This window comes from Phodopus roborovskii, unplaced genomic scaffold (assembly GCF_943737965.1).
Source record: "Phodopus roborovskii unplaced genomic scaffold, PHOROB, whole genome shotgun sequence".
In the NCBI taxonomy this organism is placed as follows: Eukaryota; Metazoa; Chordata; class Mammalia; order Rodentia; family Cricetidae; genus Phodopus; species Phodopus roborovskii.
Window position 1 is genome coordinate 13,119,022 of NW_026126516.1, and position 14,961 is coordinate 13,133,982.

A 14,961-nucleotide genomic window follows, 5' to 3' on the forward strand; every position below is an offset into this window, starting at 1 on the left:
GCTGTGAAGCCCAGTGGCCAGGCTCAGGAGTGTCCTCTCTCTGTCACCACCACCTCTTTTCTGAACCCTCCCTGGGTTTCTTGGGAAGAGACCTTGTAGTGAGATAGTCCTTCTGTGGCACTGACCACGCCCATTGGGGGTGGAGCCATGGGCAGAAGTGACCTGTGGAAGGAGGTCGGAGACAGAGCCGGGAAAAGCTCTCTTTCTGGCGTGATCGGACAGGAGAGGATCGGGTTGAATTTCCTGGTGTTCATCTGTCTAGGTTGTAAGTTATTTCTCCCTGAATAAACATCTATTTGGCCTATTTGTTTATCCTGATCCTTATTTAACCGCCTTATCTGGTGTCAGAAGGGGGATTAGGATTTTCACGGGACCTGGGTTTCACCCAGGCGGCAGACACCGCTCACCTTCACCTTCCCCAACGGGCAGGGTTTAACCAGGTGTAATCACCGCAGCTTTGGGACATTTGCCTCTTCCTTTGCCGCTAAAGCGGACCTGAGGAGGCACTCGTCGCTTCTCATGTTCCCTAGTATTTAAAGAATAGGTGATCTGTCTGGATATACAGCTGACAAGTATTTCTTTCAGCCAGAGTTGTGCGCTTTTTCCTCAGGAGCTCCGGACCAATACTAGCAGCATGCTCCTCTTGATGTGCCTGTGCTCTTTGATAAGGCGGTTAAATAAGGATCAGGATAAACAAATAGGCCGAATAGATGTTTATTCAGGGAGAAATAACTTAAACAACCTAGACAGATGAACACCAGCAAATTCAACCCGATCCTCTCCTGTCCGAGTCACGCCAGCAAGAGGGCTTTTCCTGGCCGCCTCCGACCTCCTTCCACAGGTCACTTCCGCCCATGGCTCCACCCCAATGGGCGTGGTCAGTGCCACTGATGGACTATCTCACTACAAGACCTAATCCCCTGCTCTTTCAAACACTAGTGACCCTACCCCTCCTAGATGCATTTCTCCCATGACCTTGATGGGAACAGTCAACTTTCTACATCCTCAGAGCCCCCGAGCAGCCGAGCACCTGAGCAGAGGCAGTATCCCGGCTCTTTCCCAAACGTGGGACTCTTTGGGCTACTCTTCCTTCTTAGGTTCTGGTATGACATCTACTTTCAGTGTCACACCACCCAGTATTCAGAGGCATGTAGAGGATATAGGTGCAGATGGGTGGGGGAAGGGTGCCCTTACTGATTTGCTTGCTGAAGTTCTAAACCCTGAATACCAACATCCGTTGTGGGGATGTCAGGGCTCATCACCAACTTCCAGATTTATTTGAGCCACTGCCACCTGGGCCATGTCAGCTTCTGTGTTCTTTTTCTTGGGCTGCTGGGGAACCCACCACACATGGCAGCGCGGAGGTCATAGTGGGCAGAATCTAGTAGAGAGCATTGAAATGGGCCGCAAACCCAGTAGAGCAGCATTCTTGGAACCCAGACATGCACGTGGGGAAAAGCCATGGCGTTGGGACAGTGACTGGAGTGTTGGTGCCAGGAGACAAGGGCTGGCCAGTGCCACGGTGTCAGAGCTAGAGGAAGTCAGTGACATGTTCTTCCTGTGGCACAGAGGACCTGGCTTGCTGTAGCCCTCACTCATGGCCTCTAGAACTACGGAAAGGACAGAGCTCTGTCGCTCAAGCTGGCGTGTGAGACACGGTTACCCAGCAGCCCAAGGAAACAAACACAGGCGCCGGCATTGCAGGCAGGATGCCGAGGTGACAGCGCCTGAAACAAATCTGGCATTTGACTATGAGCCCTGAAACCTCTACTGCGTCTTCCCAATAGCCAATCGGAGCTTGCCACTCTCTGCACCCTGAAGCTACCCACCTGAATCCCAATCCAGGGGCCATGGACAAGGTGCTACCCCAGATGCTTATTTAATGTCTCATCAGGAGCTTGGCATCTACACAGTTCTCTCCCACGACCTGCTTCTCTCTCTCACACCCTGCTCCTATATCCTCCTATGCCCTCCTCTGTAGTTAGCCTGGGCTTTCTATGTCTGTGAGTCTCACCAGCTGTCCACACTGTGCTCACCTTGTATCTGTAGAGCTTCCCTCTCTGAGCTGAAGCCCATGACCCTCCCTCTTCTTTCTACTCTTGCTCTGTGGCCAGGTCTTTATCTGTCTTTCTTGACTGACTTCAGAGCCTTTACCCTGTTTCTTTAAATCTTTCCAGCAGTTGCCATAAACAGAGAGTTTGAGTTTCTGAGTCATTGACAAATCTCCAGGGCCTAGCACATTGCAGGAGTGGCACAAACATCCTACAGATCTCAGCCAAGTCCCCCAAGGCACACTCAACACACCACAAACTTTTGGGACAAGACCCAAAGTATTATGCTAGCTGAAAGCAGCACCAGCCCAAGATGATGGGCTGGGTTACAGAGCTGAGATCCAAGGCCGGAGGTTAGTTTTCAGATTCTAAATGCTCTCGGGAGACCAGGCCTGGGATTTCCTCTGTCCTGCTTCCTTCCTTCTAGCAGGGTGGATAAGTCAGAGAGCTACCACACTGTCAGAGCTCCCTCCCTCTCTGCCCCCTCCCTCCCTCTCTCCCCCTTCTGCCCTCCCCTTCCCTCCTCCCCCTCCCTCCCTCTCTCCCTCCCCCTCTCCTTCTTCCCATCCCTTATTTTTCCCTTTAGCCCCATCAGATTGTTCACTGCCAGTTCTCAAAATCTCTTCAGATAACCCTTGGGATGCCAACACTAGAGAAAAGGTTTGAAGACAAAACAAATTTTTTTTTTCACAATAAAGTGGGTTCATAAGATAAAGTATTTATTTCTAAGCAACATTTGTATCCAGTACAGTCATATGTGGTCCAGACCCCTGCTTCAGGTTGTACAGGTTGACAAAGTCTCTGACCAGTCCAGAAAGAAGTCCAACTCAGAGTACAAAGCCGGAGGGTGATACAGGAAAGGTAGCAATAAGTTTACTAGTCATACAGGCAGGCCCACCCCAGGCCCCGAGGCAATGTCCCTGTGGGAGGGCTTCTCCGTCGTCTCTGATGTCACTTCACCTGCAGGTGACAGATACAGTGTCAATTGCTGTGCACTTTCGGGGAGGAGAGGGGTGGGCAATGAGGATTGATGGCCCCCTGCCCTGTGCCCAGTCCCACAAGTATTACCTTGAACAGTGTGACAGTGGTACTGTAGAAGAGGCTCAGGAGGAAGAGGACGATGAAGGTGGAGGCGGTGGTCCACAGGTTCTCAAACCCTTCCTCCTCAGCGTTCACCTCTCCCTCTGTGAAGGGACACACAGCGGGAGGGTCAAGCCAAGCCTTGGGATGGTTGGACATCTGCCTGAGGGCTGGGGAGTCTTAGCCAGTATTGGCTGGTCCCTCTAACAGCTCAAGCTAGGCAGAGGCAGCACAGGCAAAACTGAAGGAGTGGCCTTGTCTTGGGCGCGTTGGGGCGGCAGAGCAAGCAAGACAGGGTACAGCACACAGGCATGAGATGAAGGCAGAGCCAGGGTCCCCGGCATGACGGGATTGCTGTGTTCTGGACTTTCTCTGAGCGGGTGATGCCATCAGGGCTGTTTAGACTGAGAATTTAAGTAGGCTCCCTGTCTCCCAGGTGCTCCGCTTACTTCCTGGAAGTCTCGGCACCCAGTGCCCCTATTTGAGCAGAGTTATTGTAGGTGGCTTGCCTTACGCCTACCAGCAATGTTGGATCTTTGTATGCCGAGGGAGACAGTGGGGCCGGGGAGGGCATTTATGGGGGTCTCTGATCTCTTGTAAAGATGAGCCTTTGGGGATATCTAAGGCCCAGGCCCCAAATGACTAAGACTATGAAGGATTTCCAGGATATAGACTCAAGGAGGAAGTGTTATTGGGCGGTGAGTCCTCACAGCGGGTGCCATGACCTATGCTTGGGGGCTCAGCTTCTCCTGGATAATTTCATCAAGTCTTCTGCATTCTGGACTGGGGACCAGGGTGGATGTGAGTGGGGTGGACACTATCATATTGATCTTCTGAGGTGTCCCACTAATGGAGGCACAGCCAAAGGCAGCTTTCTGCCCCCAGGGTCAGACTTGAACACTATTTGCTCTGTCTGGGCAGTCTGTCTTGTATCTGTCACAGGTGGTTAGTGGGTCAACTTCTGCCCCATGGTGCTGGGACAGGAAGGCATGCTTTCTTCTTGGAGCTATCTCCCCTAAGCATACACTGGGCTCCCTGAGAAGCTTCAGTGACCCAGCCTAGTGTGGGCTTCCTGGGCTCTGAGCCCTGGAGATTAAGGCCCTGGTCAGAGTCCAGTGTATTTATGTGTCATGCTGTGCACTTGTTAGTGTGCACATGTCAAGACATTTGTATACTTGTGTGTGCATGCATGCTTTTGTGCCTGTGTGGTTCAGTTGTCTATTCTATGTTTCTGTGCACACATGTCCATATGTGGGTATCTGTTTCTGTGTGTGGTTGCGCATCTGTGTGTTTGTATGTCTCTGAAGGTGTTTGTGTGTGTCCACGCATGTGTGTATACATTAGCTCATGTGCATACATATATGTTCCCGAGTGTGAGGGTGGTTCTATGTATACCTTTATGAATTAATACATATCTGTGCATGTATCTGCACATGTATCTGTGTATAAATACATGTCTGTCTGTCTGTCTGTCTGCATCTGTTCATGTGCTCGAAATCTGCCTGCACCGGGATAGTCAAGCTTCCAGCTGTATGTCTAGAGATAGCTGGAGGGATGGTGTCCTTACACTCTGTTGTGAGCCTTTGTGAGTTCACACAGAAGGAGGCAACTGTGCAGGTAGAGGAAGGAGGAAGGAGGAGGCAAATCTGCAGGGCACATGCAGGGCGAACACAACACGGCTGTTGCCTCAGCAGGCAAAAGCATTGCAAAATCAAAACCGGCGACTTTTGAATAGATCTTTTTTTTTATTATTTCTAATTTTTATAAAATGCAACACATCACTCTGACATGGTTAGTTTGCATACACAGAGCAGCTAGACTCCAGAGCCTGCCTGGTTGGGGGCTAGCATTGTCAGTAACAGGTGCCGCCTGCATCAGACATGATCAGTGATACATTGTAGAGTGTGGGTTTACCAGTGGACTTGTCCACGGTCCTCTCGGTCACCATGTGTGGTAGGGCCTCGTGGCCTACAACACAGGAGTAGGTCTCCCCCGAGTTCCACTCCTCCTCTGTCACAGTCAGGATGCTGTGGGCGAAGTAGAGGCCTGGGGCCTGGGGCTCTGGCATTGAGGCACTGGTCACATACTTGTCTGAGGACACAGTTTGTCCTCTGTGAAGCCACTGCACAAAGATGTCTGCAGGAGAGAAGCCCTTCACCAGGCAGGTGACTGTGGCTGACTCCCTCAGGATCAGTTGCTCACGGGCTGGTGGCAGCAGGTACACTGCAGGTGGATTCCTGGCCACATCTGTAAGCAGAGACAGTGGTGAGGGTAGGGGTGGAAGGTGACCTGTCATCCCCATGAGACAGAGGAAGAACCCTGGGGCTTGAGGGGAAGGAAACGGGGAATACCCACCTCTGGGCTTTGAGATGAATTTCTTTTGCGGTGAAGGCAGATCCCTGTGGGTCACGGTGCACACGAACTCCTTCCCGCTGTACCAGTCTTCCAGACAAATAGTAGCCACACCTTTGGCGCTGAAGGTGCCATTGGAGTTGCTTTCAGTGAGTTTAGTGTTGGTTTCCAATGGCTCACCACTTTGGGAAGCCCAGGAGATATTCAGGGTGTCATAGGTTGCCAGGTTTGTGACCAGGCAAGTCAGCTTGGCAGACTTGTTATGGAAGATGTCAGTAAAGGAGGGGGGGATGGGGAAGGCTAGGATGTCTGTGGAGGGACCTGCAGTCAAGAAAACACGGATCAGTGATTGTCTAGTTGTGAAGTCAGAGAAAAATGCAGTCTCCATCCCCAAATAGTACAAACTGATTTATTGAACCTCTGAGGTTCTGCTTAACAGAAGACACTGGTCTTGGCCCTTGAAGCCAAGGCTCAAGGAGCAAGTGGCCATGTTGGGGTGGCATTAGCCATACTTCTAAGAGGGTTGCCCTGATCTGGGAGGGCTAGTCATTGGGCTTAGCACAGGGTACTCACTGGCAGAGCATGTGGAGGACACATTCTTCCAGAAGGTGAGACCTCTGTGATCCACACGGCAGGTGTACACACTCAGGTTCAGCCAGTCGCTTTCAGTGATGGTGAGTGTGCTTATGACCTTGTAGGTTCGGGGTCCGGATCCTTTGTCTTCAGTAGTCACTGGCTCTGTGAAGAAGCCAGACTTCACAGGCTTCCCGTCACGTAGCCAGGACACTGTGATTTGTTTGGGGCTGAAGTTGGAGGCCTCGCAGAAGAGTCTGGACTTGCGCGGTGCAGGGCCAGAGAAGGCATCTCGTGGTGGAACAAACACACTCACATTGGGGTTCATCTCTGTGACAACTGGAATGAAAGGGTAAGGTGTGACTTCAGCTTGGCCTAAGCTCCAGCCCCCTGCTCCCTCTGAGCCACGCCTGGGCCTCCGCCCCCACCGGGAGGGGTTGGTTCTTACCTGGAATGGACACATGTAGATTTTTGTTGTTGTTGCCATGGTGGACTTTGCATACCAGGTATTCGTCTGAACCCTCAAGGACATTCTTGGGAGGTAGGAATACCTGCGAGGTGGCGACATACTTCTCTCCCAACCTCAGTGTTGGGAAGGTTCTCACACCCTGGCTGACTGCAGTGTTGTTCTGGTAGTTCCAGGAGAAGGAAATGGAGCTGGGCAGGAAGTCCCGTGCCAGGCAGCCCATGGCCACCAAATTCTCGTCAGACAGAGGGCTCTCGCAGGAGATGAGGGGGAAGACATTTGGAGAGGACTGACTCTCTGAGGACCACAAAGGGATAAAAGAGAAATGGAGGAGTAAGAATCTGTCCTCTTGTCCCCTGACAGTCAGGGGACCTCTGCATTTTCCTGCCTCTGTGGCTGTTGCTCTTGAGGCAGACAGGGCTAGATATGTTGGTGGGCGAACCTGTGCTAGTTGCTGCAGGCTATGGAGCCACTTTTCTAGCCGTAGAACATAGCTAAAACACTTGTAAGCCTTCATGGACAGGGGCCGATGCCTGCTAGTGTAGGTAGACCTGGCACTTCAGCCATCATCCCCCAGTTCCATGGGCAGTCCTAGATCCCTGCTTCTCAAGGAGGCTTGGCCCTGCCCTGCTTGGCTTCCCTCTGAGAATCAGCTGAGAGAAGCGATCCCATTCCAGAACAATAGAAGGTGGCAGTGGTGGTGGGGGGAGGGGCTCAGGCGTTACATCAGCACAGCAAGCTTGAATCCAGACACCACACAGTGCCTGCCCGTTGCTTGGTTCACACAGCGCCCAGAAGTCAAGCTTGACACTACTTTTCTGAGGCCTCTCCAGCCAAGCAGATAGGGTGTGTTAGGTAGGAGGAAGATGGGTTACGATGGTGGAACTTATGGAATCATCTCGGGATGTTGGCATACATTCGGCCCAGAACAAAGTCCTAGCCAAGCTGGTCCAGGCTCTACACCTCTCATCCGCCCAGCTCACTTCATTCTAGCTTAGCTAAACTAGTCTGAGCCTAGCTAGGTCCAGCTTAGTTTATCTTAACCCAGCTCAACTCCTGCGAGTTCATACCACCACAGCTTAGCCCAGACTACCTTAGTTAAGCTGATGCAGGCCCGGGTAAGCCTAACTCATCACAGCCTAGCTTAGCTCTGCCCGGTTAAGACTGAACAGCACACCCCACCTGGGTCCAAGTCAGCGCACCATCCCAGTTTAGCTCAGCTGCTGAGCTCATCTTAGTTCACCCCAGCCTGGCTGATCTTAGTTTAACTCAGTTTAGCTCTAGTCAGCCCAGCCTGGTTCAGCTTAGGTCAGGTTAGCCAAGCTCAGTCCTCTTCAGTCAAGTTCAGCCCAGGCTAGTGCACTCAGTCCAGCTCAGCCCAGCCCAGATCAGGCGGCCCAACTTTAAGCTCAGTCAGCTCGGCCCAGTTCATACCAGTTCATACCAGCAGCATTTAGCACAGCTCAGTTAATCTTATCTCACTCAGCTCACCTTAGTCCAGTTCGTGGTAGCTCATTCTAGCCCAGCTCAGCCTAGTTAGCCTAGTCATTCCAGTTCACCACAGCCTAGCTTATCCCAAACCAGCTTAGCCAGCCCAGTTCAACCTACCCCAGTTAAACCCAGCCTGTCCTCAGTTCAGTTCAGCCTCCTTCTGCCCAGTCACCCAGCTCATCCCAGCTCAGTCTAATTCAACCTAGTGTATCCCAGCTCATCAGGTAGCCCAGTTTAGCTGAGCCCAGCCCAGCCCAGCCCAGCTGATCCCAGCTTACCCCAGGTTACCCCAGGCTAGCTCAATCCAGTCTAGCTAACCATAGCTCACCCTAGCCTAGCTCACCCCAGCCCAGCCCAGCCCAGCCCAATCCAGCCCAGCTCACCTAAGCCCAGCTCACACAGCCCAGCTCACCCCAGCCCAGCTCAGCTCAGCCCAGCTCAGCTCAGCCCAGCCCAGCTCAGCCCAGCCTAACTCACCCCAGCCCAGCTCACCCCAGCTCACACAGCCCAGCTCACCCCAGCCAAGCTTAGCCCAGGTCAGCTCAGCCCAGCTCAGCTCAGCCCAGCTCAGCCCAGCCCAGCCCAACTCACCCCAGCTCAGCTCAGCCCAGCCCAGCTCAGCCCAGCTCAGCTCACCCCAGCCCAGCTCACCCCAGCTCACACAGCCCAGCTCACCCAGCTCACCTCAGCCCAGCTCACCCCAGCCCAGCTTAGCCCAGGTCAGCTCAGCCCAGCTCAGCTCAGCCCAGCTCAGCCCAGCCCAGCCCAACTCACCCCAGCTCAGCTCAGCCCAGCCCAGCTCAGCCCAGCTCAGCTCACCCCAGCCCAGCTCACCCAGCCCAGCTCACCCAGCCCAGCTCACCCAGCTCACCTCAGCCCAGCTCACCCCAGCCCAGCTCAGCTCAGCCCAGCCCAGCTCACCCCAGCCAAGCTCAGCCCAGCCCAGCTCAGGCCAGCCCAGCTCAGCCCAGCCTAGCTCACCCCAGCCCAGCTCAGCCCAGCTCAGCTCAGCTCAGCCCAGCCTAACTCACCCCAGCTCATACAGCCCAGCTCACCCCAGCTTACACAGCCCAGCTCACCCAGCTCACCTCAGCCCAGCTCACCCCAGCCCAGCTCAGCCCAGCCCAGCTCAGCCCAGCCTAGCTCACCCCAGCCCAGCTCAGCCCAGCTCAGCTCAGCCCAGCCTAGCTCATCCCAGCCCAGCTCAGCCCATCTCAGCTCAGCTCAGCCCAGCCTAACTCACCCCAGCTCACACAGACCAGCTCACCCCAGCCCAGCTCAGCCCAGCCCAGCTCAGCTCAACCCAGCCCAGCTCACCCCAGCCAAGCTCAGCCCAGCTCAGCCCAGCTCAGCCCAGCTCAGCCCAGCTCACCCCAGCCCAGCTCAGCTCAGCCTAGCTCACCCTAGCTCACCCATCCCAGATCAGCCTAGCTTAGCCCAGCTCAGCCCAGCTCACACAGCCCAGCTCAGCCCAGCTCACACAGCCCAGCTCAGCTCAGACCAGCTCAGCTCAGACCAGCTCACCCCAGCTCAGCTCAGCCCAGCCCAGCCTAGCTTACCCCATCTTACCCATCCCAGATCAGCCCAGTTCAGCCCAGCTAACCCCAACCCAGCTCACCCCAGCCCAGCCCAGCTCACCCCAGCCCAGCTCAGTCCAGCTCACCCCAGCTCAGCTCAGCCCAGCCTAGCTCACCCCAGCTCACCCATCCCAGATCAGCCCAGCTCAGCCTAGCTCAGCCCAGCCTAGCTCACCCCAGCCCAGCTCAGCTCAGCCCAGCCCAGCTCACCCCAACCCAGCTCACCCCAGCTCACACAGCCCAGCCCAGCTTAGCTCACCCTAGCTCAGCTCAGCCCAGCCTAGCTCACCCCAGCTCACCCATCCCAGATCAGCCCAGCCCAGCTCAGCCCAGCTCAGCTCACCCCAGCTCACCCCAGCTCACACAGCCCAGCTCAGCCCAGCTCAGCCCAGCTTACCCCATCCCAGCTCAGCTCAGCCCCAGCTCAGCTCAGTCCAGTTCACCCCAGCTCAGCTCAGCCCAGCCCAGCTCAGCTCAGCTCAGCCCAGCTCACCCCAGCCCAGCTCACCCCAGCTCACACAGCCCAGCTCAGCCCAGCTCAGCCCAGCTTACCCCATCCCAGCTCAGCTCAGCCCCAGCTCAGCTCAGCCCAGTTCACCCCAGCTCAGCTCAGCCCAGCCCAGCTCAGCTCAGCTCAGCCCAGCTTACCCCAGCCCAGCTCACCCCCGCTCACACAGCCCAGCTCAGCCCAGCTTACCCCATCCCAGCTCATCCCAGCTCATCCCAGCTCAGCCCCAGCTCAGCTCAGCCCAGTTCACCCCAGCCCAGCTCAGCTCAGCCCAGCTCACCCCAGCCCAGCTCAGCCTAGTTCACCCCAGCTCACACAGCTCAGCCCAGCTCACTCCAGCCCAGCTCACCCCAGCCCAGCTCACCCTAGCCCAGCTCAGCTCAGCCCAGCCTAGCTCACCCCAGCCAAGCTCAGCTCAGCCCAACCCAGCCCAGCTCACCCCAGCCCAGCTCAGCTCAGCTCACCCCAGCTCAGCTCAGCCCAGCCTAGCTCACCCCAGCCAAGCTCAGCTCAGCCCAACCCAGCCCAGCTCACCCCAGCCCAGCTCAGCTCAGCTCACCCAGCCCAGCTCAGCCCAGCTCAGCCCAGCCAAGCCCAGCCCAGCTCACCCCAGTCCAGCTCACCCCAGTCCAGCTCAGCCCAGCTCACCCCATCCCAGCTCAGCCCAGACCAGCCCAGGCCAGCCCAGCCCAGCTCAGCTCAGCTCAGCTCAGCTCAGCTCAGCCCAGCTCAGCTCACCCCAGCCCAGCTTAGGTCATCTCAGCTAAGGTAGCCCGACCCCTGAGCTCAGCAATGTCCACCTCACCAGCTCATCAAGCCCCGCTTTGCTTGCCCAGAAAGATCAGCCCAGCTCTGCATATCTTAAAACTCAGACTCTGGGCCTTGTCCAGTTCAGGTCGCCTGTCTCAGCCAGCTCTGCTCCCAGGGCTCCCAACCTTCTTCCTGGAACTTTGCTCAGCTAGCTTTGTTATCCTGGCCTTCTCTGTCCAGATGTTTTCTGGTGGCTGGGACCACAGTGGCCAGGAGAGTTAACCCAGCCAACCTGCGAGCCTCAGCTGCAGCCATTTGTTTTTTTTGTTTTTTTCTCATTTCTGTCCAGCTGTGGCCTTCACTCTGAGTATCCACACCCTGGACTCTGTGTTTCCTTCACACTGACTTTGGCTTCAAAGCACTGTCCTTCGATACCATCCTTTAATAGCTGCGAAGTATATTTACTATTTATGAGCAACTTCAAATTCATTAGACCGTCCTGAGATGCAGCTCAAGAAGGTAGTAATGTTTTCTTTGAAAACTGAAAATACCTTTCCTCCAGCGTTACCTCCTTAGCCCGGGTCTCTCTTACTGAGTCTCAATTAGCCTCCACTTTAAGTTCCTTCTAGATCAAAACCACCTATTGACGATCACCGGAGCATTCATTTTATCTGTTGCTTAAGATGAGGTAGTATTGATACGAAATTCAAAGCCAGATACATGGCTGAGGCAGAGACAGCACCAGGACCCTAAGTAATACCCTTAACTGAAACAATTCCAGACTATCATACACACTTTCTCTAAGATTTCCTTAAAATACCAGAGCCCCATAATCAATGGTTAACAGGCAACCTTTTCCTTTTACAGGTTTTAAAAAGAGAAGCTAAATGTGAGCCACCCAGACAATGGCACTCAGAAGACGCACAAATATCTCTTTCTCCTCCTAAAGCAGTGACTAAAGACTAAGTCCTTCTCAAGCAGAAACAATCAGCAAACACAAACTTTAAGTGTGGCAGCCACAGCTGTGGCTGCCTCTGGCTTACCGTTTGGGGTGCCTGGTTTCAGGGAGGTCCAGGGTCTTTGAGTGGAATTGGTACTTCAAAGCCATTGAGACTGGTCCATAAGCAGCCAGGTGGATGGGTGGCAAAAACCACCACAACTGTGCATACCCAGGTTTGGGTGGTTCTGGGAGACCCAAAGTCCAGGTCTGCCCAGCAGCAACTGGGTCTCAGATCTTTTGCCAGTTCTCCAACAAGGAGCCGGCCCAACAGGGGTTCAAACAGAACACTGGCTTAGATGCTTTTTTTCTTTTGCACTATCTGCCTGGGTGTCGTCTCAGCCACAGACTGCATGCTCAACTGGATTAATTCCAGATCATTGCATTCACTTTTAAAAAGCTTCATCTTAAGATGAATACTTAAAAAGCAGCCTTGAGAAAGACATAGGGAGCCAAGAGAGCCATGTTCACCATGAAGTCAAAGTCTTTCTTAATCATAAAGGCAAAACCAGCTAGCTTAAAAAGCCATGAGCAAAGTGACCATAAATGCTTTGGGTGTTGGAAAAAGAACCGAGTGGAGACCAAGTATCAGAGGGAAGAATAATAAAGTAATTTCAAGAAGTTTTCTAAATACATTAAAAATTACATACATTAAAGCCCTTCAATTTGTCTAACTTTGAAAAGGAATACATTTTAGAAGTGGCTAAACTTAAGTTTGTGGAAAGTAGAACTTCCCGAGCTGAAAACTGAAAGATTGGACTTAGGCTAAAAGAGGATGTTTCTGGTTTCGGCTGAATCCTCAACTTATTTTAGAAATGCAAATTACCCAGGTGTTGTTTTGCTCAGTTTGAACTTTCAGTTCTACGGGGCTGGGCAAGACATTTCAAAACTACCTCTTCAAACCACAGCCAGAAATTTACCTAGTGGCTTTATTTTTCCTTCCCAAAATAGCCTTGTCACAGGACCCTACTTCCTGTCAGCTGTACCAGGAGTCCTGGCCCTTCCAGCCATCTTCCGACTCCATCTCAGCTTTGCCCAATTCTCTTGAAAATGTTTAAACTTAATTTGTCATTATTAAAAGTCAGTTCTGAATAGGGTGTGAAAGATTCCCGTTTCCCTTCCTCAGATAACTTTCAGGGACGCCTATTTTAGACGAAAGTGACTTCAAATTGAGTGACTAGAATTTTTGATACTTGGGCATTAAAAAAAAAAAGAATACTTGAAAAATCTCTCACATTTTAAATCACAGTGTTCTAGCTATTTTTCTCAGGGACCACGTTAAGGTTAAAAACAATACCTTCTAATAGTCCATAAGCATAAGCACACTTTTTTTTTTTTTTGTTTGAGTGCTGGACTTCTGTAGGCTTCCCATACTCCTTGAGGTCACAGCTGTCTTTCTGAGATGAGCTCATTGTCTATCTCTAAGACCAAGGCTAGCTAGCTGCCTTCCTTGCTTTTGGTTCACTCATTCAGACAGTTCTCTTCCCAACAACAAAGTTTTAAACAATTAAGTGCAGAACTTTTCTCACAAATCTAAAGAAAGCGCTCTACCCCACTCCCGGTACCTGTGCAAGCCTGCCACCGCACAAATGCTGACACCGACATGGTCCTGAAGGACATTTCTCAGCCAACACTTTGACTCCAAAAACCGAACATCTCCCATCACAGTTCAAATTATCCCTCCAGACATGGGTCTTTATGGCTTCTCACTCAAATGAGGTCCTCAAGTCCCTTGCCCCATCATCCAGAATCTCCCCCAATACCATCAGACAGATCCTTCTCTAATAGTTTTTCAAAGGTGTAGAACTATCCTCAAGGCTCTAGGTAGTTTATTCCCCAGCCTCACTCCACCAGCCACCATGTCCCCTCAGGGACAGATATCCAGAACTAGTCTGCAAAAATCAGAAAACTCCATATGCGAAGGTTAAAAATAAAGGCCCAGAGAGGCCATTCTTACCTGAGGAGACGGTGACTTGGGTCCCTTGACCCCAGTAGTCCATAGCATAGTAATCACAACGGTGAAATTTCCATTGATACCGCACAAATAACCCGCTTGAGCCTGACTAGAGTCACTCTCCTCCCCCAGGCAACTCAGGCTCTGTGCCGACTCCTGGCACCCCACAAGGACCAATCTTTTAAGTCATTGTCCCACACTCCATTCCTTGCCTGGGAAGAAGTCCCTGGACCTCTCTTTAGTCTTCAAGGTGACCTCTGTTCCAGCCTCACCTCTGAGAAGTCAGACAGCCACTGACCATGGACTTGTCACCATGAACTTACAGCCCCTAATTCACACCAGAGTTTGACAAATCCAGATGGGAGCCTGTCCCAGACTACTAGGCTCAGTTCTGGCAGATTCTTCCTCACACTTCAGTCCCATCATCACCACAGACCAGAGTGCAGAGAGCCCTGACCTAGACCCCTGTGTCTCAATTTTGGAGCAAATGGGAATCTCAGTTCCCATTTATAGGGCATCTTGGTCCTGAATTCTCAGAAGCCCCCCTGAAGTACATTTAGAATAGGAGAAGGTGAGACTCACCTGAAGAGACAGTGACCAGAGTCCCTTGGCCCCAGTAGGGAAACCAATCACATTGTGACAACCATGATAAACTCCCAAACAATAAATGGCCTTGGCTGAACCCCAGTATCATCTCACACAGAGCCCAGTGAGGGACAAAGACAGTGGGGATAAGGGGACCCCAGCGGCAAGGGTGGCCAGGATCCCCACGGATCCCTGGCTGTAGTAAAGTCTAGGAGCTGAGGCTGTCTGTCTGTGTCAGCCATGGCCCTTGAAGACCCTTTCCTGACTGCCAGGTAGTCCCTTAGTCCTTCATGACCCCAAAACCAGATACATTCATCTTACCCCACAAATACAATAAAATCCGTCTGAGCTGAGTAGAAGAGAGAGGTTGGAAGGACTCACCTGAGGAGACTGTGACCATGGTTCCTTGGCCCCAGTAATCAAAGTAGTCACACCGTCACAAGCCCCTTCAGTGGGTGTACAAAAACCCCTACCCCTCTCCATCCAAACAAACAACATAAAGGTCTGTTTCCTACGGTTGTCACTGTCTCGCAGGTTGCAACCTTTGCCTGCCTGCCTCTTATCCTGGGAGCAAAGA

The 14,961-nt window shown here is 52.8% G+C and overlaps 2 gene segments (V, D, J or C); both read right to left on the reverse strand.

Annotated features, from left to right (window-relative positions):
* Positions 1 to 14,961, reverse strand: part of LOC127231035 (Ig gamma-2A chain C region secreted form-like) — a 123,691-nt gene that overhangs the window by 95,417 nt on the left and 13,313 nt on the right.
* Positions 4,853 to 14,508, reverse strand: LOC127231205 (Ig mu chain C region-like). The segment is given in 5 exon segments: positions 4,853 to 5,378; positions 5,487 to 5,804; positions 6,057 to 6,395; positions 6,505 to 6,819; positions 14,382 to 14,508. Coding segments are annotated over 5 exon segments (1,479 nt in total).